General features: G+C 41.1%; 1 protein-coding gene across 2 annotated transcripts in view; it reads right to left on the bottom strand.

Moving 5' to 3' along the window:
- The window catches only part of LOC144688602 (docking protein 5-like), a 510,185-nt gene that overhangs the window by 196,090 nt on the left and 286,361 nt on the right, over positions 1 to 27,734 (bottom strand). For both annotated transcript variants that reach the window (XM_078555371.1, XM_078555372.1), the window contains exons 3-4: positions 6,445 to 6,559; positions 712 to 831 (exon numbers count right to left, since the gene is read on the bottom strand). In XM_078555371.1, coding sequence (XP_078411497.1) covers positions 712 to 831; positions 6,445 to 6,559 — 235 coding nt within the window. The remainder of the gene's footprint in view (positions 1 to 711; positions 832 to 6,444; positions 6,560 to 27,734) is intronic.

Genomic DNA, 27,734 nt, shown 5'->3' with positions numbered 1-27,734 from the left:
GAAGGAAGAAAAAGGGAAAGAGACAAACAGATAGGCAAAGTTATGTTCCCAAGACAGTATTTAATGGAGGATGTCTCACCCCCACTCCCGGCTGGAGAGCCGGCGAGAGTCCCATGTCACTTCTTTTCAGGAAGGCCTGACATATTAAATACATAACAGGGATCAAGGACTCTGAGGGGCAGAAGTCCCACCCACCAAGAACTGCCAGCCAATCAGAGGCTAGCCGCTCCTCGTTGTTCGGCAGTACTACTGGGCAGGTAGTGGTTGCTGGTGTTACTACACCTACCCGAGGCATTAAATTTAATGTTTATAGAGCTTTCTTATGAAGTTATAAGTTATTCTTCGAGATGTGGGATGCCCTCAGTCTCACTCAGTGCTACCACTGGTCAGTGGTATTCCCCCATTTCCACTTGACAGCAAGAATCCATCACTAAATGCCATCTTTGATCACCTTAGCTCTGCCAACTTCAGATGTCTCCACTATGGTTGTACTATACTGTAGGCTTTCCTTCCACAGTAATGTCAGACCAAAGGATCCTCCCTGTATGTCAAACACCAGCAGCCGCACTCCAATGCTGCCATACTCCAGAGCCCTCAAATCCAGAATCATACACCTCATATCTTTTGTTTTCTTTTTGGCAAATTTCATTGGATGATTTGCCTTTGGGCAGCATAGAAATATAGCTGATGTCACTAGCAAGTGATACATACCTGTTTGCTCTCTCTGAACACCAGCTGTCAGCAAATCAGGTTCCCCTAGGGTGATGTCGTTGATTCTGCTTCCCAGACACTCCATACGTAGGAGTTTGCACCATTCTTCAGCCTCAAGCTCTGAGAAAGCACACAGAATTAAAGCAACGTGATCTCGGGAATATACTTTGTACAGCTTTGTCAGCAGAAAGTCAATTTTATTTCACAAGCCAGGAAAGCCTCAAAACATTAAACTATTAACTTCAAATTAGAGCTAATATTTAGAAACCATGTTTGCATCTGAAGTCCAGCAATGAACAAAGTAACTAAAAGCTTTATGATCATAATTTTATTCTCTATATCAGGAGGTAACATCAGTCTCCAATGGTCTTTGAATCACAATAACTTAAAACTTGAATGTGAACATTTACCAATGGCCTTTTCTAAAGTTGAACATGAATGTGACTATTTTCCTTCAGACTAATCATTTATTCGTGTGAGGGCAATGGTCAGCTTCATAGGCTCTTACCATCAGCTTGGCGATTATCAGGCAGTTTAAATGCACGTAAAATATACGGAACAAATGCTATTTTACAATTCTAAGTGACAAAAGGAAACTGGATTCTGCTTTTTCAAGCTAAGCTTCTAAGCTTAGAAATTTGTGGCTCATAAAACTTTAAAATTCCTAGCTTTATCTTAATGCTGCTCTTATTCTGAGCTATTGGGTTTTTGCCAGTTTCAGCATAAATCCAGGAAAGACTGGAGCTATTTTCAGTTTACAACATTCTGAAATGAACAGGAGCACACAGTAAGGCTGATTCTCAGAAACAGGAAGCTAACTGTGTCTGCTGTAACACCTATGGTCAAATTAATTGGGATGAATTGGCATCAACAGCATTGTCACCATGAATTCCTCCATCCCCAACTCCCGTCACCAAAAGTCCATCAGGCTTATTCAGGAAACCACACAGACTAAACAATCACATTCTAACTATGTCACCACACATCTAATTGTGGAGTGGAGTCAGACTATTCCAATGCTCTCCTGACTGGTCTCCCATCTTCAATCCCAAATAAGCTTGTGCTCATCCAAAACTCTGCTGTCCAAACCTTAACTCACCTACCTCTGCTGGCTCCCAATGCATCAATACCGTGATTATAAAATTATATCCTTGTTTTCAAATCCCTCCATGGTCTCACTCATTCTTATCTCTGTAACCTCCTTCAGTCATGTATCCCTTCAAGATTAATGCACTCCAATTCTGGCCCCTTGCTCCAACTTTGAAGGTTATGACTTAAGCTTCCTAGGACCTAAGATCTGGAATTCTCACCCTAAACCTCGCTATCCCTCTCTCCTTCTTTAACACACACCTTAAAAATTATCTCTTTGACCAAGTTTTGGTTATTTGTCCTAATATCAACTTATGTGGCTTGGCGTCACATTTTGTTTGGTAACTCTCCTATGAAGCATCTTAGGAAGATTTCATGTGTTATAAATGCAAATTATCATTGTTGTTGCCTAACCACCAGTCAGTGTCAGGACTGAGCTGCTGAGAGACAGAATAATGAGTAATATTTGGGGGTCAATTGACTATTTGAACAATGAATGTTAATCACAGAGTTTAACCTCTTGCTTTTTTACTCTTCTTTTCTGGGAAGGATCTGGGTGTAGAGTAAAGGGTTAACATCAGAAACATACATGATGCTGATGTAATAATGTCAGGTCACACGACTGAAAAGTAAGAGAGATCTGGAAGAAGAAGAAGCTCCAAACTTGTATAGAGGTCCCAATGTGTAAACACTTGCTGTAAATAAAGAGTAATAGTTTTGAGAAACTACAAATTCGAGCAGCATACTTTGGGAGAAAAGACAATCCCCTAAACCCTCATCGAGACACTGACCATACAACAAAACATGGTGGCAGTGAGTAAAAGACCCAGTAAACCTTAAAAAGTAGATACAGGGCTGGCAAGAAAAGAGATCCTCAAAGGAAGGACCAAAAAAAAGACTCACCAAGACATTGGAACATCGTGGGAGCAACAGATACAAGCTGAGACACAGGCCCGGAGACTGGACAGCAGTGAGCACAGTCCTGAAACAGCAAGCAGTAGCACAGAAGCAGTTACAATTCCAGGGCTCAGCAGAAACATGGAATCCACACTGCCACTCTCAGGGTCATTTCAGAGGGCTTTCAACAGGCCCAGAACTGGGACAACTGGAGAAAAGGGTTCACAAGGTACAGAATGACTTTAGGATTACACAAGAAGATCAAAGGGACAGTCCAGAACACTACATAATGCAGTAGGATCTAACGCTGACAATGTGATAGCAAGGCAGGAAGGCTCCTACAAAGAAGTCCTGCAAACTTTTTCGACTTTTATTTCAGCATCTATCGGAATATAATAATAGAGGGCTAAAGTTAATAAAAGACCGGGCAAAAGCACGGATTCATTCATCAATGATCTCTATAGGCTGGCAGGGAACTGATTATTAAAGTGAGCTGATTCACAACAGAACCCCAGTAGGGGTCCTAAATGAAGCATTGTCAGATCTCTTACAGACAAGAGAGGATTTAACACCGTGAAAGCAGTGCAGACTGCGAGGCAAACAGAACTTAGGAAACAGAATTGGGCATTGTTCACGGGGAAGGAGAGGTCCCATGATAGACTGAGACCAGTTTGTAGGCCATAAAAGAGTGAGTGAGTCAAAGCCTAACCCCTCAAAAGCAGGGAAAAATGCGCCATCCACCATTTTGAAATGTCTTCAGTGTGGCGGGAACAAACCTCACAAGTGAGAAAAATGTCCAGTGGAGTGGGGGAGGTGCGGGAGAGCAGTGTGCCATGACTGTGGAAAAATGGGCTATTTCAAACTGTTTGTCAGTCAAAAATGCCGACAACCTGTAAAAAAAGGAAGGAAATTTTAAAACAGAGCCACATTCAAGGAGTGGAAGAAGCAAAAGCAAAGGAACTAACCTTCCTGGAGGAGGTAAACGATCCTGAAAACATGTATTGGAGTACTAAACTCTAAGTGGACAGACACCTCACAGACTTTAAAGCTAGACACAGGAGCAGGGGTTTCAGTTTTATCCGATGAAGTCAGCTGGCTCAAACAGATTACATTGCAGTCCTCATCTATCAAAAAGGTCCTGGCGGGACAACTTTAAAAGTCAAAGGCCAACTCATGGCAAAGATGAAGTATAAAGACCATGAAATCCTCTGACCTCTTTGTCATTGAAAATCAAGAGTGCTCTCCAAAAAACAGAAAGGCATGCCTAAAGTGCAATTAATCCATAAAGTGGACAAAGTTTCTGATGAGAGCTACAGCAGTACATTTCAAAATTAATTTCCAAAATTGATTACAGGCCTAGGGAAGTTAAAGACAGAGTACCGTATCGCCCTACGAGCTAAAGCTAAACCATATGCAATATGAACGACATATTTATACATGGCTCTATGAGAGAAGAGCACGGTCGCAGAGTTAGAGCAGTCCTAAGAGTCTTACAGGGTGCAGGCCTAACATTGAATGAAAAATGTGAGTCTGCCAAACCTATGATCAAGTTTCTAGGTCACGGAGTACAAACCACTGGATTCATAGTTGATCCACATAAAACAAAAGTAATCAGAGATTTTCCACAAGCCAGGAATATAACTGAGCTTCAAAGATTCCTCGGGATTGTCAACTAAATGGCAAGTTCCTATCAATTTTAGTGGAGGTCGACAAGTCCTTGAAACATCTGTTGAGACAGGGTCAACAGTGGTATTGGAATGTAGACTAGCAAAATGCTTTTGAAAGGATTAAACAACTTTTAATCCCTTCTGAAATCTTGGCACATTACGACTTAGAATTACCGACCATAGTAGCAGCAGATACATTGCCTACAGGTCTGGGGGCAGTTTTATTTCAAGCGCAGACCAGTCTACTATGCTTCCAGGTCACTAACAAAAACAGAACAATGATACACCACAATAGAAAAAGAAGCCTTGGTAGCAATGTGGGTGTGCAAAAAATTTTTAGACTGTTATAGGATTGCAATTCAAAATTGAAACAGATCATAAGTCACTAGCCACTAATTTGAACATGAAAGAAATTGAAAATATGTCGCCCAGATTAAGATTGATATGACTCCATCACAGAGGTATCAAACAACGGCAGACACACTGTCATGAATGCAATCAGAAGGAACCAAACAAGAGGATTTACACTTCATCAATGAAGTTGAAGCATATACATCCTTAATCACTCATCAATTACCAGCTACTGCAAGGAAATTGCAGGAAATAAAACAAGTCCAGTAACGAGATGAAGAATGTCTCCAAGTCTGAGAATATCGCCTGCAAGGATGGCTAGACTATATCCTCACTAATCTGATACTACAGCAGTACTTTGTACAGCGCAAGCACCTCCCAGTCATGACGACTTGCTAGTCTTCAATAAGAGAATATCGGACCATGGACATTATTGAAGCTAAACCTGTTGTATCCTTGTCAGACTTCCATTAACATATACTTTGTAGCAAGGATACCTGCATAGTGAACAATAACCAGAACCCTGCTGTGTATTTTCTGTCTCAAACAGGCATCTCTATCTGCACTCTTGCTGAGAGAAGCACAACAGTCCAATAATCAAACCTCACTGATCTGTATGGCTCAATACAACACCAGGAAAAGATTTTGCCACAAGTGTACCTGGAAATCCATTCAAATATTTGCCCCCTTTCACATGGAGAATTCCTTCTCAACATTAGTCCCCATCTTTAACCAGATTTTATCTATGCCCAATTGTCCTACTACCATGCTGTAACTTTAAATATTGCTTAGACTTGATCTTTTCTATTCCAGATTGCATTTTAGATACTTTTTAGATAATCTTCCCTTATTCACTTCCTTTTAAGAACAATGTGTAAAGCTTTTTTAGTTTTCATTATCATTCAGTCATTGGTTGGTTTTAAACACTTCTTGGTGTTGTTTCAAATTGTAGGTGTTTCCCTTGGGCCTCTGTGACCAGAACTGAGTGTTCAAGGTGTAGTCTAACCAGAACACCACACAGGTTCAGCATGGTGGTCTCTGATTTACACTGGAGCACCCAATGCCTTCTACTGCTCCATGCTTCCAGCGGAACAGTGAGGGAGGCTAGAAGACCAAGTTAAGGAGCATGGCATGGAGATGATGAAATTTATCATGGACAGTAGCCCAAAACAGGCAACAGCAACTTGGAAGTCCACTTTACGCCCTGCATGATTTCTCATCTCTTTAAATAATTGGACAGGGTATAAAACAGTATCCGATACACTATTGCCCATTTTAGGCCATCACCCCAGACTAATTTCACAAGAGCACAAGCACTATAACCAATGAATGACCAGCAGAACTGAGCAGTTGCCTATTTATCTTTCTTACCTGCTTCTCAAATGCTAACATTGTTGTATGTCTTCAAGCAAGAATATTGGTGAAACTGGTTGATTGTCAACAACATTCCTTTCTGTAACCATCCTGTGCTGTTTTGTTACACTTTATTAGGCTTACATAACACTCTTTTGAGGGAATTCATCCCCAGTGGTTGGTGGAGAAGGCATTGTACCACCTCAATGGATGCTGGTACAGTGTAACCTATTTTTTTTTTGTTGCTATTTTTAAAGTTGTATTCTTGATATGTTTGATTAGAAAGATAATGCTGTGAACAAATAGTAAAGATTTAAGTATTTATTTCACAATTTAGACAGCTCAAGATTAGTTGAGAGAAGTATGTGGCACCTACCGGACTCACATGCAAAGGTTTTTGAAGTATCATCACTGAAAATGATGAGTACAGCGTGTCTCTTAGTGCCCTTTGGTAGCCTTGTCACATTCTTTATATTACTGAGGTCTGTTACCTGAAAGATCAACATTTTACAGTTCAGATTACCAACTGTTACTAAGAAGCCATTTTCTCTATTCCTGGGAACAAAAAGGGGGAATGTAATCCCAGAGGCAATAAATAGCACTTGAAAAGGTTTTGGTACAATTTCTATTAGGGAACAAATCTGTTACATTTGCAAGCCAAACAGCTGAGATTAAATGCTTGCCTTAGGAAACTCTGCTACTGGGAAAAGGAAAATATTGTAATAGAAAATAGAGCAGTCACATACATCGTACATTAATAAACCACATTACATTACAAATTGGACATATATACATTGTAACAGTTTATGTCACATTTCTGTGGACTGAGACAGATATCCCCAAGCCGATGGGTGATGATGAGGTTATGGAGGAGGATAGCAATGTTGAGAGGACAGCAGATATAGTGACCAGAAAATTACTCAGATCTGTTCCTCATTTACCAACATTACGCTGCCGGCAGTGTAGTCAAATGCACATCTGGATGTGTAAATAGGAGTTTGTGCCACACTTCTGGCAAACTAACAGTACAAATCGGGAGATGTACCAAGAAATTCCCTGAAATGAAATCAAATCACATGATTGCACTTCATATTAAAATCCAAAAAAAAAGTTCAGAGGAGCAGAATTCAAACAGCTAATGTGACAAAACAGCTGATAAAATCTGGTTGCCAATGATATCTACACCAACACTATTTATGGGAAAATATAACTCTTTTTCAAAGGGCAGGGGAGGGTTCAGCTAAAATTGTTTGGGAACCGCTGGCTTAAGAGGACAAGTACAGTAGAAACAATAGCTTTTATGACCAGGTGAGAAGGAGTGAACGGGCTCCTCTATTCAGCCTCCTTGGTTGGTCACAACAAAGGTTCTAGTTTATTTTTCACAAGGATATTTCCTTTCCAAATCAGAATGTATTTAATTATTTATGCAGTGAGCAATAAGCAGGCAATCAAACAAGGTCTTCTTGAATTAAAAAGAGAGCAAATTTATTAACCACTAAATCCAAGAAAAAAGTAATTAAAACATGATGTCTCTCCCTCTCTCTCACGCACAAACCCCACCCCCCTCCACACACACACACGTATCAGAAATAAGGGAAGTTAGAGTCCAATAAAAAAAGGTTAAAATAATATATGGTTAAGTGTCCTTTGGTTGTCCCTGAGACATAGGTTTTTAAATGTTGTAGTCGATTTGGATTAGCTGGTTTTGTGAATGCAGTCAGTTGTAGAAGGTGTTGCAATTATTAGAGATCTTGGTTTGCTAGTAGATTTCTAGTAACTTTGGCTTCCGAACCGGGTAATACACTTGTTCCAAAAGAGAGAGGGAGAGAGAGCCCAGCTTTCAGCCTGTTTCCTCTGCTGAAAACCTTCTTGCAATCTCTGCAGTAGCTGCAGCCTGGCCTGAAATATTTCACCCATTGTGTATTTCCAAAGGGTTTTGGGTGGGACTGTCTGTGGCAGCCATTGTTTCAATATCCAGCACTTTGCATTTTAATGTATTTTCCTTAGACAGTGTCAACTTTTGATGGGTATTTGAATGACTGGAAATGTCTCACTCTTCGCAGTCCCCTGAAAGTGACTTATTTGATTTTTCATCTTCAACTTGGACAGTGGCCTTGCATTTTTAAGTAGTTTGTTCTGTTGCATTTCAAATTGCAAGATTTCCTGTCAGTTGAAAGCTTAAATGATATTTTCAAAAAATATAAAGCAACATAGCCTCATGACATGGTTAATACAAATTACGCTGTTGAGTGGTATCCGATTCCAATGCTCATCAGGGTTATGAGATCCTCATCACAAGCCAGATAGCTGTTATAAATCACACTGTCATATGTTCTATTTATATCATACTTCATTGCGAGATGATGCATTTGAAATCTATTGGAGCAATTTTTCTTTTAAATAATATATCTTCAGTGAGACAGGAGAGTGGTACAATGGTGCCATTGAAGGTGGAATGAAAAGGTCATATGTAATTACCATAGCTGCTGAAGCTAATTTTACTGCCCTTGCACCTAAAACTTCACAATGGAAAGGACCAAATGTGTGAATCATGTGTTAATATTATTCTGTGCTGCAAGAATAATTTTTCAGGAATAAATATATTTTTCCTAGACATTAGAAATAGTTGTTCCATTTTCATTGAACATGTCAATACTTTTCTTGAACACACTGTTTAGTTTAAATCATGTGAAAATAAATTGTTGGCTTCAGCTTGAATTTATGTTCCTTGATCAGCTGCAGCCCTCATTAAGTGCTGCAACCTTTGACTTTAACAGACAATTAAATTCCTACTTCTTGATTTTTCAGTTTCAATCAGGCTTCCTGTTGTGCCAGCTACAGATTAAGCTCCACCCCTATTCTGGCCAAGCCAAGTGTTGACAAACTACAAAAACACAGAAAAGATGCTGCCTAGATATAGAAACTACTCTTTATAGCAATAAGAGATATTTGTGTGATCATTTATCAGTGAAACTGGCTATTCAGGAAACTTTGGCCTGTAGATCTCGTTGGTATACATGAAGCACAGTATAAATCATTCGTAAAAACGACTTCAGAAACTACTAATTAAGCTAATATACACCTCAACATACACAAGATTCTAATTGATTCTCGTAGTTCCTGAATTAGATTTTTAACTGCAGGAGAAAACAATACGCTAACTCATTACCTAATATTTCACCATATAACTTCTAAGAATGCCAAATTGTTTCATTAATATCCACCTTGCAGCTTCTATTGATCTCATTTGCATTCTTCTGCCTGAGATTAGAAGAATCAGCCAACTCATTAGAGTTGATTTTCATATACCATTTCTATCAGAAGGGGAGGCATGGAGCATCCAGCCTGTCCACCTCATGAAGTGGAAATAAAGTCTTTCATTTTTATAGTGCCTTTCACATTTTAAGTTGCCTCAAAGTACTTTACAGTCAATGAAATGTTTTTGAAGTGTAGTCACTATTGTAATGTAGGAAAGGCAGTAGCCAATTTTCACACAGCTAGATCTCGCAAATGACATTGTGACAATGGCCAGATGATCTGCGTTACTGGCAATGGTTGAGGGATAAATATTAGACTAGAAACTGGGGAAAAGTCCTTTTGAGATAATGCCATGTGATATTTTATGTCCACTTGCAAGGCAGACAGAAGTTGTTTAATGTCTTTCCCCAGAGACGGTACCTCCAACAGAGCAGCGCTCCTCAGTACTGTGCTGGGAGCGTGTGATAATCTGAGGTGCAATACACTTTTAAAAGAATGTGAGCAGATTGATCTCGTGATTGTACTACTTAATTGCTGTGTAGCACAGGCTACGTTGTTAATCGGTACTTTAGAATGGGTTCTGGTTTGAGAAGCACACATGTGTTTGCGCTCTGTTACTTATGTGAATAAACAACATGTGCTTCACTTTATAATGATCCCTTCATCCACATCGTTTAGTTTACCAACTCACCCCTCAGTAGATAGGCGTGCAACCATGTTTGCTGAGCAAAGTGGACCGATAGTAAGAACATAACAATTGGTGATGAGGTAAAACATAACCAGTCGACAACACCATGGCAAGCTACCAAAATTAAACTGAAGCAAATCAGCTGTATCTTGCAGGTGCTTGTAAGTATAGCCTTCATCTTAGTCGTCAAAGTTATCTCCCTCCAGTATGCAACAGTTTGACCGTGTAGAACTGGTTGATCAGACCACTGATGACTGGTCACAGTACATTGAACGCCTTACGTTCTTCTTTTTGGCCAATGGCATATCTGGGGAGCAGAAGAGGCAGGCGATCCTTTTATCAAAGTGTGGCAGTAAAACATACGGCCTAATTCATAGTCTAACGGCACCCAATGCCCCAGATTCCAAGAGCTTTGACAAGTCGATAAATCTTGTGAAAAGCCACTTTTAAAAGAAATCCTCGGTAACAATGCAGCGTTTTAAATTTAATTTGTGGTGTTGCACCGCTGGAGAGAGAGTCGTTTGCTATGTAGCAGCCTTAAAACAGTTGACAGAGCATTGTGAATTTGGGATGTCAATTAACGGCATGTTAAGAGACTGATTATTATGTGGAATTAATGAAAACGCCATTCAAAAAAGATTGTTGTCAGAAACAAATTTAGACTTCAGCAAGGCGATGGAGTTGGCGCTCGCAATGGAGAGCACAGTCAGGGGTTCAGAAGCAATCAACAGAGCACAAAATGGCGCCGTCTATCATGTCGGGATGGAAGCCCCAGTTTGAAATGGTGCAAAAGTGCAGGGCTCCGCGGAAAGGCAGGAAACAGCCACCATCAACAGACGATCGAAAAGCAATGGTTTAACAGAGAAAACCTACAATAATAATGACAGAAATGGAACCACAGAAATGGAACCAGACCGTCTGCAAACAAAGGATAATTTAAAAGAATTGAATGTTTCTTCTGCCATAGTAAAGAACACATTGTGTGACATTGTAGAGACAGATTAAGACAAATCTTCAAGCAAAAAGGTAGAAATCGTGACATTCATATAATTGAGGAACCAGAAGCAAGAGAGTCAGATACTTACTCACTATACAATTTAAAAATGGGTAAAACAGAGCCAATCTACGTGACAGTGAAAGTCAATGAGAAACATACCTGAATGGAGGTAGACACAGGAGCATCCATGACAGGCATAGGGGAACATACGCTCAAATATCTGAATGGAGGAAACCACCCATTAAATCTGGGAAATTCAGAAGCTAAATTAAAGACATATGCTGGGGAAGACATACCAGCAAGAGGTATATGCAAGCTTCCAATACAGTTTGGAAATCAGTGTATTAATCTTCCCCTAATAGCGGTAGTAGGAAGGGTCCAAGTCTACTTGGTCAGAACTGGCTAAAGGAAATAAAATTGGAATGGACTGAGATGTTTGAACTCAGAATGAAAGGTCTGCAAGAATTATTACAGAAATGTGTCTCCATTTTTAGGGAGGGGCTTGGAAAGATTCAGAGGCTGCAAGCTAAAATCCACGTGGATCCTGAGGCAACCCCCAGATTCATTAAAGCAAGGCCAGTGCCCTATGTATTGCGAGGAAAAAGTTAGTGCCGAATTGGACAGGCTGGAGCCTTATAACCCGTACAATTTTCTGAATGGGTAGCACTTATTGTTCCACTACTAAAACCTGACCAGAGTGTGTGAATATGCGGGGATTACAAGTTGACCATTAACAAGGTGGCCAGACTAGACAGGCATCCTATACCGAAAATTGATGAATTGTACTCCAAACTGGCAGGGGGATCCGCACATACGAAGCTCGACATGAGCCACGCTTACCAGCAACTCGAGCCCCTCAGGATTTTGTGACTATTAACACTCATATGGGTTTATACCAATATACCCGATTACCCTTCGGAGTCTCATCGACATGTACCATCTTCCAATGGACCATGGAAAATTTACTTCAAGACCTGCCCCTTGTTGTGGTTTATCTCAATGATGTCCTAGTAACAGGACTAACTGATGAAGAAAAAAGCAAAAAACCTCGGATGCTGGAAATCCAAAACAAAAACAAAAATACCTGGAAAAACTCAGCAGGTCTGGCAGCATCTGCGGAGAACACCTGGCTAACTTGGAAGAGTTGTTGAAGCATTTCTCACAAGCCAGAGTGAATTTGAAATGAGAAATATGTTTTTTCCAAGCAAAAGAAGTGGTTTACATGGGACATAGGGTTGACTCGCAGGGCCTTCACCCAGTAGAAGAAAAGGTCAGAGCTATTTATGAGGCGCCAGCACTGAAAAACTCCACAGAACTCAAGTCCTTCTTGGGAATGGTTAACTGTTCTGGCTGTTTTCTCCCAAATTTGTCAACAGTACTGGCTCCATTATACGGGTTGCTCAAGAAAAACCACAGGTGGTTTTGGCAACATCCACAAGAAGAGGCTTTTACAATGTTACTACATTCATCGGCCCGGTTGGTACATTTTGACCCCAAGAAAGAATTACTTTTGACCTGCGGTGTGTCCCCTTATGGAGTAGGGGCAGTACTCTCCCACCCGATGGCGGATGGCTCTGAACGGCCCATTGGTTACGTCTCAAGAACACTCACTGTGGCAGTGCGAAGATACTCGCAAATCGAAAAAGAAGGCTTATCCACTGTATTTGACAATAAGAAGTTCTACCAGTACATCCATGGTCGCCACTTCACCACTGTATATGACTACAAGCCCCTACTAGTCTTGTTTGGCGAAGACAAGGCAATACCCACAGTTGCCTCTGCATGCATCCATAAGTGGGCAATGATTCTAGCTGCTTACGAATATACTTTTGTCCACCGGCCGGGTAGCCAGGTTGCAAATGCCGACGCACTGAGTCGATTACCACTAAAAGACACCAACGTGAACATCCCAATTCCTCAAGAACTTGCCTTGTTATTGAACTTTCTGGATTCGTCACCAGTACATGCCAAACAAAGAAGAGTGGACAGACCGCGATCCAGTTTTATCTCACGTAAAGGAACAAATCTTACAGGGATAGCCTAACGAGCCAAAGTCCGAGGAAATGAAGCCCTATTTTAACAGGCGATAAGAGCTCACTTGCCAGGATGGCATCTTGCTGTGGGGGGGCGAGAGTCATTGTGTCATTGAGAGTCATTGAGAGAAAGAAAGCCATTATTGACCGAATTGCATAGTGCTCACCCAGGCATCTCTAGAATGAAAATTTTGGTGCGCAGCTACTTATGGTGGCCCAGGATGGAGACAGAAATCGAAAACTTAGTCAAAAGCTGCATACAGAGCCAACAGGTACAGAAGTTGCCCCTTCCGCTCCATTGCATCCCTGGGAATGGCCCGGAAGGCCATGGGTCCGCCTCCACATTGACTATGTGGGGCCTTTTTTGGGCAAAATGTTCCTCTTGATCATGGACGCTCACTCAAAGTGGATGGATGTATATGAAGTAAGGTCACCTACAGCTGCCACGACCATAGACAGGTTGCGTCAGAGTTCTGTGATACACGGGTTACAGCAAATGATAGTGTCTGATAATGGAACAGCATTCACCAGTGAGGAACTCCAAAGATTGCAAGTCTCAATGGCATAACACATGTTAAGACCTCACCATACCACCCTGCATTCAAATCCGGAATGAAAATCTGTATGGCGACACTAATACGACTAGATTATCACACTTCCTATTTGACTATAGGACTATGCCACACACAACCAATGGTTTTGCCCCCACAGGGTTACTGATGAAGAGACGCCTCTGGACACGTGAGTCTCATAAGGCCGAATTTAGTGGGGAGGTTAGAGAGAAGTTCGGAGGTCCAGAGAAATGAACATGATTACCACAGTCATTAAAGAAACTTCACTGTTGGAGACACAGTTTTTGCAAAGACCTTTTGTAGATGGGCCCAAATGGCTATTAGGCGATGTTAGCACAGTGACAGGATCTCTTTCCTATCACATGTCGGTCAAAGGTTGGATAATTACGAGACATGTGGATCACCTCAGGTAAAGGGAAACAGATCTACAAGAGTGGTTGTGTCAAACATTCCTGTTTGAGTCTACACCACATGTGCAAGGAGCTCCCTTTTGGTTTGGAAGTACCTGTAGGATCTGTTAGAGCTTGAGAGGGTCAAAGAGACAAAGTTACAGATTCCTATTGGAGGGCCTAGTGGACAGATGACTCCTGAGAGGGAGACCTGGGACAAATTATCTGAAGTCGTAGAACTATGATGTTTGACACGTTTGAAGAAGCCTCCAGAGAGACTGAATTTGTAAATATTTAATGTAAATAGTTAATATATTGTAAAGTTTGTAATTTGTACCCTTGCGTCAAGGGGGAGGGATGTGGTAATCTGAGGTGTACTACTCCTTTAAGAGAATGTGAGCAGATTGACCACGTGATTATAATACCCAATTGCTGTGTAGTGCGGGCTACGTTGTTAATCAGTAGTTTAGAATGGGTTCTGGTTTGAAAAGCACGCATGTGTTTGTGCTCTGTTGCTTATGTAAATAAACAGTATGTGCTTCACTTTACAGTGGTCTCTTCATCCACATTGTTTAGTTTACCAACTCACCCCTTAGTTGGTAGGAATGTAACTGTGTTCGTTGAGCAAAGCGAACCAATAGGAAGAACATAGCAGAGCGTCAGCCTGGATTTTGTGCTCATGTCTCTGGAGTGGGACTTCAACCCATCACCTTTTGACTTGGAAATGAGAGTGCCATTGTCAGTCGAAGGCTGACACAATTTCATGCTTGGATCTTATTATGATATTCAAAGTATGCTGCTAACAGCACTACCAACTGGCAGCTTATGGATCAGCAGGACAGGGAATCTGGTGAGATGCTCATTACTTAAAGGGAGCCCATGCTTCTTGCAGGAGGTGTATATTAGAACTTGTGTATTACATTCTGCTGACAAGGTAACTGCAGCCAAAGTCCCAAGGTTCTTCGATTGGGTCATGGAGAGTATCCTAGAGTAAGTGAGCAGAAGGAAGGACTTCCTCTTCTCCAGTGATGATCACTGAATGCAATGTTTCGAGCAACAGAAAGAGGTGGCAGAACGTAGAAAAAAACATGAGCATTGTTTCCAGCGCCTGGTAACAATGCAGGAAAAATAATGAATGAGCTCAACAGTGCTCCTAAGTTAAGTTCTCCTCCTCATATGCTTCTTAATCACTGCGCAGCCCCATTGCTACCAAACTTCCCCGTCCCTGCAACCACAACAACACAATTTCTGCACCTTCTTCTGTTTCCACTTTCAGGGCCTGCTACCATCTGCACAGCTGCTGTTCATTCTTCTCAGTCTGCACAGCTTTGGCAGACATACACAAAGCAACTTACACTTCCCTTGAAGGGAAAGTTTGGAGATAACAGGAGGGAAAGTATAAGATCAGAAGGAGTTCCTGCCGCATTGCTCATACCAATGGGAAAAGACTGTCAGTGATAGGCATGTTATGCAGTATTGGACATGGAGAAAATGGAAACTACACACAGCAGTTGTTTTGACATCTTATCTTCCTTCTTTTCTTTATACTGAACTCTTATTCACACTCAGCCTGACAACCTGGTGGTACATAGCACTGTCTTATCCATGCCCCCGCATGCTAACAATTGTCCTTCTTCCCTCCTATGCCTATTAAAAGTCTCAGGCCATGCTGCAGCAGATACTGAGGAGGAGAATCATTTTGATGGTGCACCATCACTCACTTCGAACCTTTGAACCACCTGCACAGAAATTAGCACCCCCACATACTGTAGAAAATGAGTTAAAGGGGTTTGAACTGGGTGATTTACTGAGCACAAGCGAACAGGAACATGTGAAGGTGGAAAGGACATCCCATAAAATAGCTGATCAGAGGGGCAAGCTTATGTCCTAATGCTGTTGCAGAGATGCAGAAAGGCCTAGGCTTTTGAAGGAGGATTTCTGTGCTCCACCAACTGCTCAAAATATTGGACTATGTGTCACAGAGCTTCTGCATCATGTTGTAGAGTGTTAGAAGCCTGCCCTCCCAATATGGGCAGGCTTCTAACACATACCATTTATGTGATATAGGGTGGTATGTTGCCTCCCTGGTGCAAGGGTCATGGATATCACTGAGTGACTTCAGAGCATTTTGGAGGGTGAGGGTGCACAGCCAGAGATCGTGGTTCACACTGGTACCAACAATATAGGTAGAAAAAGGGATGAGATTTAGCAGGCTGAGTTTAGAGATTAGCAAGCAGGACCTCAAAGGTAGTAATCTCCAGATTACTTCTATGGCCACATGCTGGTAAGTATGGAAATAGGAGAATACACCAGATGAATGCTGGCTAGGGAGATGATGCAGGAGGGAGGGCTTCAGATTTCTGGGGCATTGGGACCAGTTCTGGGAAGGGTGGGATCTGTACAAACCAGATGGTCTACATCTGAATGGGGCCATCCTTGCAGAGAGAATTGCTAGTATTGTTGTGGAGGGTTTAAACTCGGTTGGCAGGGGGGTGGGAACCTGAGGGGAGATTCAGATAGGACAAATTCAGAACAGGGAGCAAGAGACAGAAAATTAGCGGGTGACTCTGAAAGGCAGAAGAAGCAAAGGTTAAAAGGTTTACAGCACAGGAACTTGGCAATGTTAAAAAGTATTTATTTAAATGAAAGGAGTATGGCAAACAAAACCGATGAGCTGAGGGCACAGATAGATACATAGCAGCATAATATTGTTACTATAACGGAAACATGGCTTAAAGAGGGACAAAAATGGCAGCTCAACATCCCTGGATATAGGGCTTTCAGGCAGGCTAGAAAGAGGGCTAAAGAAGGTGAGGGCGTAGCATGATTAGTTAAAGAATTAACTGAGGAGGGATGATATACTAAGTGGATCATCAAAGGAGGCGATATGGGTTGAGGTGAGGAATAAAAAGGGGGCAGCCACATTACCAGGACTATACTATAGACCCACAAATAGTGAGAGGGAGATAGAAAAGCAAATATGTAGGCAAGTTTCTGAGCGCAAAAACAATAGGGCAATAATAGTTGGCAACTTCAACTATCCTACTATCAACTGGGATACGAATAGTGTAATAGGCACAGAGGGCACAAAATTCTTGATGTGCCTTCAAGAGAGCTTTTTTAGCCAGCACGTAACAAGCCCAATGAGAGGGAGCGTAATTCTAGATTTAGCCTTAGGAAATTAAGCTGGACAAGTGGATGAAGTGGCAATGGATGGCCAGTTTGGAGATAGTGACCATAATACAGTTAGATTCAGTATAATTATGGAAAAGGATAAAGATAGAACAGGAGTAAAAGTTCTAAATTGGGGAAAGACAAATTTTACAAAGCTGGGAGATGATCTGGCGAAAGTGGGCTGGTTACAGCCACTTGAAGGGAAATCAGAGACCAGTGGGGGGACATTGAAAAGTGAGATTATAGGGGATCAGTATAGACATGTTCCCACAAAGAAAAAAAGATGGTATTGCCAAATCTATAGCCCCATGGTTATCTAAACGCAAACCAGCTAAGCTAAAGCAGAAAAAGCAAGCTTATGACAGTCACAAAAAGCTTAATTCTGTAAAAAGCCTAGAAAGTACAGAGGTGAAGTAAAAAAGGTAATTACGAAAGCAAAGAGATATGAAAAAATATTGGCAGATAAAATTAAAGAAAATCCTAAGATGTTTTACCAGTACATTAACAGCAAGAGAATAACTAAGGGAAAGGTAGGGCCTATTAGAGATGTACATGGTTACTTGTGCATTGAAGCTGCAGATATGGGCAGGGTTCTCAATGAGTACTTTGTATCTATCTTCACTAAGGAGAGGGATGATGCAGATATTCTTAAAAAGCAGGAGCATGAAATATTAGATACAATAAGCATAATGAGAGAGGAATTACTGGAGGGACTGACATCCTTGAAGGTGGATAAATCACCAAGGCCAGATGGATTGTATCCCAGGCTGTTAAAGGAAGCCAGGGAGGAAATAACTGATGCTCTGTGGATCATTTTCCAAACATCACTAGATACAAGCGAGGTACCAGAGGATTGGAGGACTTCGAACGTTGTACCATTATTTAAAAAGGGTGCGAGAGATAGACCAAATAATTATAAGCCAGTCAGTCTGACTTCGGTGGTGGGAAAATTATTAGAACCAATTCTGAGAGACGGGATAAATTGTCACTTAGAGAGGAACAGTTTAATCATGGATAATCAGCACGGTTTTGTTGGAGGAACGTTGTGTCTTACTAATTTAACTGAGTTTTTTGAGGAAGTAACAAGGAGGATTGATGAGGGTAGTGCAGTGGATGTTGTCAACTTGGATTTTAGTAAGGCATTTGACAAGGTCCCACATGGCAGACTAGTCAGGACAGTAAATGCCCATGGGTTACAGGGGATTGTGGCGAGTTAGGTCCAAAATTGGCTCAGTGACAGGAAACAAAGGGTAATGTTTACTGGATATTTTTGCGAATGGAAAACTGTTTCCAGTGGTGTTACGCAGGGCTCAGTGTTGGATCCCTTGCTGTTTTTTGTATATATTAATGATTTGGACTTAAATGTGGATGGTATGATTTGAAAATTTGCAGATGACACAAAATTTGCCCACCTAACTGATTGTGAAAAGGATAGCTGTTGTCTCCAGAATGATATCAATGGTTTGGTAGAGTGGGCAGAAAAGTGACAAATGGAATTCAATCCAGAGAAATGTGAGGTATTGCATTTGTGGAGGGCAAACACAGCTAGGGAATCCACAATTAATGGGTGGATATTGGGAGGAGTAAGGGAAGTGACAGACCTTGGTGTACATGCCCACAGATCCCTGAAGGTGGCAGGACAGGTGGATGAGGTGGTATGGAAAGCATATGGGATTTTATTTTATTGGACGAGGTATAGATTATAAAAGCAGGGATGTAATGATGGAACTGTATAAAATGCTAGCTAGGCCACAGCTGGAATTTTGTGTGCAGTTCTGGTCTCCACATTACAGGAAGGACATAATTATTTTGGAGAGAGTACAGGGGAAGTTTACAAATTGCAGCTACGAGGAAAGATTGGATAGGCTGGGGTTATTTTCCTTGGAACTGAGGAGGCTGATGGCTGACCTGATTGAGGTGTTCAAGATTATGAGGGGCCTAGATAGAGTAGATAGGGGTGCCCTGTTTCCCCTAGTGGAGAGGCCATTAACCAGGGGGCACAGATTTAAGGTGATTGGTAGAAGGATTAGAGGAGACATGAGGAAAAACTTCTTTACCCAGATGGTGATGGGTGTTTGGAATTCACTGCTTGGTTTGTTGGTGGAGGCTGAAACCCTCAACTCATTTAAAAGGTACCTGGATCTGCATCTAAAGTTCTGTAACCTGTAAGGCTATGGACCGGGTGCTGGAAGGTGGGATTAGAATGAGCATCTTGTTTTTCATGTTTTTCTTTGTCAGCCAGCGCAGACAAGATGGGCTGAATGGCCTCTTTCAGTGCCGTAGCTCTTCTATGGTTCTTTTGCTGGACTTTGTGGTTACCACAATGGACACTGCAGCTGTGCCTTTCAGGCAATAGTTACTGACACCAGCCAAACAGAACTTCTACAGGATCATAGATCTCATAGGGTTGAATTTCCCCCCCCATCGGGGGCGAAGTTGAAGGGCGGGCGCGCACAGGCACGCTTCCGATCAACGCCCCCGATCGGAAGTGCGGCGCCATTTTATGTCACATGAGTTGGGACATGTCCATAATTTTCCCAAAAGCTTTATTAAACTTTTTAAAAAGCTACATGAAACCTCATCCTGCCTGTGGATGAGGTTTCATGCTTTTTCTTGTTAAGGTTGGACGGGCAGGTCCTTAAATTACATAATTGACTCTGTCAATGGCCTCAATTGGCCATTGACAGGTTGGCGGGCCTGCAGCTGATTTCACTGCGCCCCTGCCTTCCTGAAAATTTAAATGGGGCGAGGTGACGTTGGGCGTTCCCCTTGATGTCACCGCGTGTCATTTTACACGTCAGCGAGTGGTCCCCGCCCCCACTCGCCGACGCGTAAAATCCTGCCCATACGGTCTTTAATGGTGCAGATTAAGCAAAAGGTATGTCAGAGCCCCATATTGGTTTGCAGTGATGCAATGGTACATGTTGTCCTCTCTCACAAAGGTCTCAACACACTCACAGTTGTGGGGCAAACAGGAAGGCTGAGTCTGATTAAAAGACACTGGCTGTTTAATATAAAGTGGCAATTTTTGGAACAAGTGTTTTTGGAGAAACTCTTAATCTCTCTTAAAATTCACAACTGTATAAAGTTCTGCTTACTGTGGGAGGTTGAGACAGAAGGATACAAGTCCAAGCCCCTTGGACCCTGGAGTCACATCTATGCCGCAGAATCGCCGGTTAAAAACATATACAGCCACAATATTAGTGTAGACTATTATTTAAAATGCATTGAATGTAGTGGCAGGCGGAACCCTATATGCATTACTGCAAACCATAATTCCCCACACACAATCACACCTGGTTAAGAAAATATTTGTCAAAGCCTATTTATATTCTCAAAGAAAAATTGAATTTTTTGTAATCATTCAGTATATTAAGACTTAATATTAGGATTAATTCATCCCAGGCGACAGCATTAAATAGCAGTACTGCATCAGCCTTCTGTTATATTCCCGTTTGACATTCTGCTGTATTGAAGTATAATGAAGTATAAGTATAATTCAATACCACCCATTTTGCACTGTTTGCAAATTCCAATATTAACCCCATAGGGTTTCAGATAGTTAATACTTGCTGTCCTTTCATTGTCTTTTAATGTCTCATATGGGAAAGGTCATTCTAGGGAAGAACAATACATTAGCACAAGTGTCCTAGAAGGTATCCGTTGCTGTGTAGTGAAAAACAGCTTAAAGAAGATTTAGACTGCTACAATATTTCTTCATTTGTCAAATCTTCATGCTCTGTCACTTGAACATAGGCTATAATTATCCACTTGGGACCAATGTTGTCTCTGTTATCCTTAGACGATACATCCGAAGAGGAAGACATTTGTCACAGATTAACATAGCTGTGCAAAGCATGACTAATGTTTGAAAGTTAAACAACATTGTCAACCTTTTTCCTTAATTTATATTATTAATTTTGACAGATATAAGTGAAATATAAGCATACAGCCGACATCAAGTAACATATCATTAAAAGCTGGAAAAAGCTACTTTTCAAGATTCATTTAGCTTATATTCATTTTTAAATGCTTTACAAGATTTTTTTTCTGCTTATAAAATATATTGAAGGCACAGTATCGGGCTTTACAAAAAGTCATTTTTATTAAAGAGCTCTGTATGTCAAGTTTAAATTACACCACAGGTCTTCGCTCCTACACCCCTTCTTTTACCTCTACCATTCATGATGGTACTGGCCCATGCTAGGGTACATTTCCAAGTGAGCTGTCGAGTTTTGTGGTGCTTCGCCCAAGCTTTTCATGTCTTCATCTAGACAATGAGTGGCAGGGAGCTTTGTGGGGGACACCACAGCTCAGGACAATCTATTCTGCAGCTACTGCTGACTCCCCACATCAAATCATCCAACAGCATGATAATGAGTATTCCAGCTGATTTATGCTTCTTTCCCATACCTTTCCCAATTCCAGCTATATTTTTTCAGAATGATGAACTATACTTTAACTACAGGAGCCTGCCAATAGTAACTCATAGCAACCAAAGCAGTTTACCTGGGTGTTTATCTCTGCCATTTGTGGGATTTTGCATTACTCAAAATGGTTGCTTTGTTTGTCTCTATAATAGTGAAATGGTCTCATTGTACAAGAGGTGTTTTGAGATATTCAATACAAGTATTTTTTCCCCGAAGCGTATTTCAAAATCCAAGGTCTCTCAAAATCAATAACGCCTCAAAGATTTCTTAATCCCATTTTATTAATTTAACGAGTATTCAAAATTTCTAAGTGAAATCTGTATCAGACCGATGCTTCCCTGTTCAACAACATAGGTTTTTCATTGAGTTACATACTGAACTAGAACAAGTTTTTTCATAAAAACCTGTGAAATTATAAATATTTCTTTCCTATTAGTAATATATACAATGAACATTTGACAGTGTTACCCAGGAAGATACACTATTAATGCTAATTCAAATAAGCTTATAGTTATTGCAGATTATACATACATATATACATATACAAATATTTCTGTATTCTTGTTCACAGTTTGACTCCTTGTTTTCAATACAAATCAATACCCGTATATTTGATAATTGAGCAAACAAATATGTTTGTCATAAAATCTCTTGAAAGTGAGAAATCAAAGCTTAAGGATAGGTAGAAATGTTCGGACTATTTGGTGTACATTTAAAATTTTGTATTAAAACAACACTGGAACTTAACCTTTTACTTAATGACATGTGCCTACAGCACATGTACAATGTATGTTTTACATTGCAAAAAGTAAAATATTTGCAATGCATATTGCCTGGACTTTCGAAAACCATAACTGTTAAAGCACTCAAACTTGCAACTACTGATATTAAAACGAAGCCAAATATCAATTCTAGTCCTAAACTAAAGTTATCTAAAGTTATCTGGTTGTAAAACAGAATTTCAGGAGTGTCTGGTTTAAAAAGAACGGCAGCCATTCTACCATGATGTATGTTATTACACCTCTTTTCTGACCATTCCTTGCATTCACTGGGCTAGATTTTCCCTAAAAGGGAAGGAAACAAGTCGGGACTGATTCCAATCGCAAATCTGCCCCCAAGGGATAAATAGTCACTCACTAGAGTTTTCACAGAGTCGCCATTTTGTTTGGCATGGAGACAGGTTCACTGTCCAATTAAGGGTGGCAGAGGGCTCTCAAAACTAAAGGACCAATCAGAGACCTTCCAGCTTGAGAGGAGCAGTATGTTATGATGACATGTGAGTAACAGAGGCAGTGATTCATCGACTCACTAACTTTTTTAAAAGTTAAATTTTAAAAATGGTTCCTGCAGCCAGGCCATGTTTGAGGTGAGGGTGGAGCATGGTGGGGGCAGGGGTTGGAGAAACCCTCTACAGGGTGGTATTTGGCAGCACTCACACCCACGCAGGCAAGGACGGGCTCTAGGCCTCCGTGGAGTACTAAAACCACATGCGCCACTGAATTGCCCAACGGGCACCTAACCTGGCACCCTCCTGGTGTAGGGAACTGAAGACGAGCTGGAAAATTCCAGTCCGCCTCCTTCATTGTACTTAACAAGCCTCTTAATGAGCCCAATTAGCTACCCACCACGTCGAGGTGAATAGCACTGCCAGTCTGAATCCAGTCTTTGCTAAAATGGCCAGCACCAGGCACAGAGTCATGAAAACACCAGGCCAGCACCAAAATTTTCCTGCTCCATCCGCCTGCATTCCAGCCTCCGGTGGGACATAAAATTTTACCCCATTTTCTCTGGTGAACAGTGTGGACATTAACCTTATTCAAGACCACAGTGCTCTTGAACCAGACACTTGAAGGCACACAAAGAATGCCATAAATGAACCCACTGACCATTGTCCACCTCACTCCTTCCAGGAAAGGTCTTCAGTTACTTTCACAAAGACTAATGATATCAAATTGTTAAAATCTTGATTTTTTAAAAATGCTGATCACAAGGATACCATTCATCCAACATTTTAATAAGAACTTAAAAAATAAGGGCAGCAGTAGGCCATTTTGGCCTTTGAGTTGGTTCCACAATTCAGTAAGATCATGGCAGTAAAGGGTTAACGTCAGAGACACCTGATACTGACGCAACTACCGATGTAACGATGATGCAATGTCACATGATTCAGTAACTCATATCCAGAGGGAAGCAGAAGTACAACCTCATGTAGAGTTACTGAGATATATATAGATCTATAAATAAACAAGACTTTTTTTTTATGAATTACAGACTAAAGTAGCTTTCTTAGTGTAGCAATTATTGTTTTGATAAATGTAGGACTTCAGCTTTAAGAATAATCCTGTGTTGTAAGATCACATGATCTGTGTAAACAAATGAGTTAGCAGCACAGGAACCTCCAGGAGAGAGTTCTTCTTTAGTTATAGAGTTTGATGCACACAGGTAACTGCTGCTGCTGCTCTCTTGTAAATAAAGTTCAATGTTTCCACCAAGAAAAGTTGTCTGGAAAATGAACTCTATAACAAACTAGTGATGAGGATAAATCAGATCCAGTACTGTCCTTCGCCCAGTGATTGTGAGTATCTAAGATTATTAAAAAGAAAGGAAGATATACTCATTTGAGATGCCACAATTTGGCAGGATCGATCCCTTTGAGCCAGCCACAGGTGACTGGTCTCAGTATATAGAACGACTTGAGTACCACTTTCAAGCCAACAAAATCACGGGGGAGGAAAAGGGGAGACTGATTCTCCTGAGCATTTGTGGGAGCAAGACCTACAGTTTAATTCAAAGCTTGACAGTCCCCAGTGCCCCAGATTTAAAGACCTTCAGTGAATTAGTAGACCTCGTTAAGGGACATTTTCAACTCAAGCCCTCAGTCACAATGCAGAGGTTCAGGTTCAATTCACGGAATAGAGCACTGGGGGAGACCATTGCTACCTACGTGGCGAAATTAAAACGACCAATGAAATATTGTGATTTTGGTGAGACCCTGAATGATACGCTCAGGGATCATTTGTTCTGTGGTGTGCAAAAGGATGTTATTCAGTGAAGATTGCTGGCTGAAGTGGATCTTGATTTTAAGAAAGTGTTAGAAATAGCGCTTGTGATGGAAATGCTGTAAGGGATTCACAAACGATTCAAGGTGTGCAAAATGGTGCTGTTTTCCTAGTTGGGCGGGAACGGTCAGCCGAAAGTGGCGCGAAAAGCTGGGACTTCGCCACGAAGCGGGAGATAGCCCCCACTAACCGAAAAGTTAGAGGAAACAGCTTAGCAGCAAATTCTAAAGCTAATTTTTATCTATGTGGAAACAATCGCACTCCTAACAGTTGGCGATTTAAATAATTGGAGTGTTGTTTTTGTCACAAAAGCGGGCACATATTGAAACATTGCAAAGCGAGATTAAAACAGGCTCCCAGACAACAAACGAAGTCAAATGACGTATATAGATAATGTGGAAGAGCCAGAAACAACCAATTGTGACATTTATTCCTTATTCAACATGAAAGTTGGGAAGACAGAGCCAATTACTGTCACAGTGCAAGTGAATGGTAAACACTTAAAAATGGAAGTAGGCAAGGGTGTTTCTACCACTGTAGTAGGAGAACACACTTTCAGATATTTAAATAAAGGTGATCAACAATTAAATTTGGAACAAATCTCTGCCAAGTTGAAAATGTATACAGGTGAAGAAATCCAGGTAAAATGTATCACAAGAGTACCTGTTTATTATAGACACCAAAAGCACAACAATGTGATGGTATTAGGAGGCAGAGGACCAAACCTTCTGGATTGAAATTGGTTGAGGGAAATTAACTTTGATTGGCCAGTGAGATTTCAAAAGGAAGCAGGAAGAGCTCCTGAGTTGTAAAAGGAACAAGGCAAAGTACTTCAGAAAGTGCCTGGAGAGTCCAAGGACCGCAACTAAGACTGTCTTAAACAACCACATGGAAGAACAGCAGAAGAAACTCAAGGGGACTCTGCTGAATTACAGAATTCAAGATGAAATGAGTAAATTTTGCAAAGAAAAGCAAAACCTGTTGAAAGACCTTCACACACTACAAGGATCCCTCAGGTCAAAGTGTGTACCTCTGGAAAACTATGAAGAGAAACAGGGAGAATTTAATGTCACTCTGAACAAACTGAAGAACCAGTTGGCAAAGAAAATGCAGCAAAGTTCAAGGTTCCAGGAGGAAACCAACAGATACAAGAAGGAGACAGAAGAGCTGAAGAATCAGCTGAATGAAGCTAAAGAGGCCTTGAAAGGAAAAATCATAGAACTTTCCAAGATGGAAGTAGATAATGAAGTCATAGGTAGCTCAACTACTGAACTAAGACAAGTTGAGGTTTCACCTGAGAGAAGTCTGGCCAACAGTGAAGTAAAAAAAAAGGCCAAGGCTAAATTCTGTGGTAGAAAGAAGAAGACACGTGGGAAGAGGATGCAGACTTATTGATGAAGCACTGTCTTCAAACAAAACTAAGCATGATACTTCCAAATTTGGAGGGAGAGGTGGAGAAAAGTCAAGGAAACCAAAAAGTGACTCATGATTTGCATAGTTGTGAGTGGCAATTTACTGTGGAGAAGCAGTATATGTAAGGAATTTCAGTGGAGGATCGAAGTGGTTACCTAGTAAAGTAAGCTCTGTGGCCAGATCATTGTCATACCATATGGAAGTGGAGGGCTGGATCACCCGTAAGCATGTGGATCATTTAAGAAGGATGGAGGCACCCCAACAAAATGATGTTCCACCTGTAACCATTGCTGAACCTGTCATTCCTGTTGAAGTTGCTCAACCAAGGACAGATATGCCTGTTGTCTCTGTCAGAGTGGAAGACACTGAACTGCTTGTGCCTAATGAGGTCCCTGATGTTAATGCAGTTCCAGAGAATGTGTTTCCTGCAAAAGAATCTGAAGTTGTGGAGCTGTGGTGTTCCACATGGATCAGGAAACCACCTGGAAGACTGAACTTGTAATTTCATGACCTGTGTAAATATTGTAATGTCTTGAGATAAATATCCTTATTAATGCAAAATTTACAGAAAAGTTAAAGGGGGAGGAATGTAGAATTATAGTTTTGATATAGATAGGGCTGTAGTTTTAAGAATAATCCTGTGTTGTAAGATCACATGATCTGTGTAAACCAATGAGTTAGCAGCGTGGGGAACCTCTAGGGGAGAGTTCTTTAGTTATAGGGTTAGATGCACACATGTAGCTGCTGCTGCTGTCTTGTAAATAAAGTTCAATGTTTCCATCAAGAAAAGTTGCCTGGAAAAGCAACTCTATAACACTTAGGAAACAGGAAAACCCTAAAGAAACCCCATCTAGACCCTGAATTCAAGATAAAACATGGTGGCAATGGACGCAGCAAAACTGCAAGTGAAGACCACAGAGCTGAAAGACTTACAAATCCTTGGAAAAAGGACAAGAGAAAAAAAGATTGAAGCCTCACCTGAGAATGGAGCATCGTGAGTACAGCAGATACAGGCTGACACACAGCCACAGAGTCCAGACAGCAGTGAGTCCAAATCACAATCTACAAGTCAATCTAGTAAAGCAGCAAGATTTCCAAAGCTTAGGACAAGCACAAAGTCTACATTGACACTCCCAGAACCTTTCTGGAGCATTGAAGGCTTGCAACAGGCTAAACACTGGGACAACTGGAGGAAGAGATCTTCAGATACAGAACCGCTTCAGGTTTGCTTAAGAAGGAACAGAAGGATCAGGTCAGTACTTCATTACATGCAATACGATGAAGTCATCCAGGTATTCAATGCTTACTTCAGTGTTCAAAAAAAATTGATCAGTGAGTGAACAAAATTTATTAAGAGGAAACAAAAACTGGGTAAAACCTGGATTCTTTCATAAATGCCCTAAACCGGCAAGCAGAGAATTGCAGCTATGGGTTCCTCACAGATGAATTAATACATGATCAAATAGTGGTTGGAGTCTTAGATGAAACACTATCTCTTGCAAATGAGAGAAGAATTAACTCTCACAAAGGCAGTATAAATAGCACGACGGACCAAGCTTAGGAAACTAAACAGAGCTGTTGCTCATCAGGAAAGTGAGGTCCCTTGGAAAAAATGATTGAAGCCACTCAATGTGTCAGACAAAAAAGAGAGGG

The sequence above is a fragment of the Cetorhinus maximus genome, chromosome 13, assembly GCF_964194155.1.
Source record: "Cetorhinus maximus chromosome 13, sCetMax3.hap1.1, whole genome shotgun sequence".
NCBI classification, from domain to species: domain Eukaryota; kingdom Metazoa; phylum Chordata; class Chondrichthyes; order Lamniformes; family Cetorhinidae; genus Cetorhinus; species Cetorhinus maximus.
This window is presented reverse-complemented; position numbering and strand designations above follow the sequence as displayed.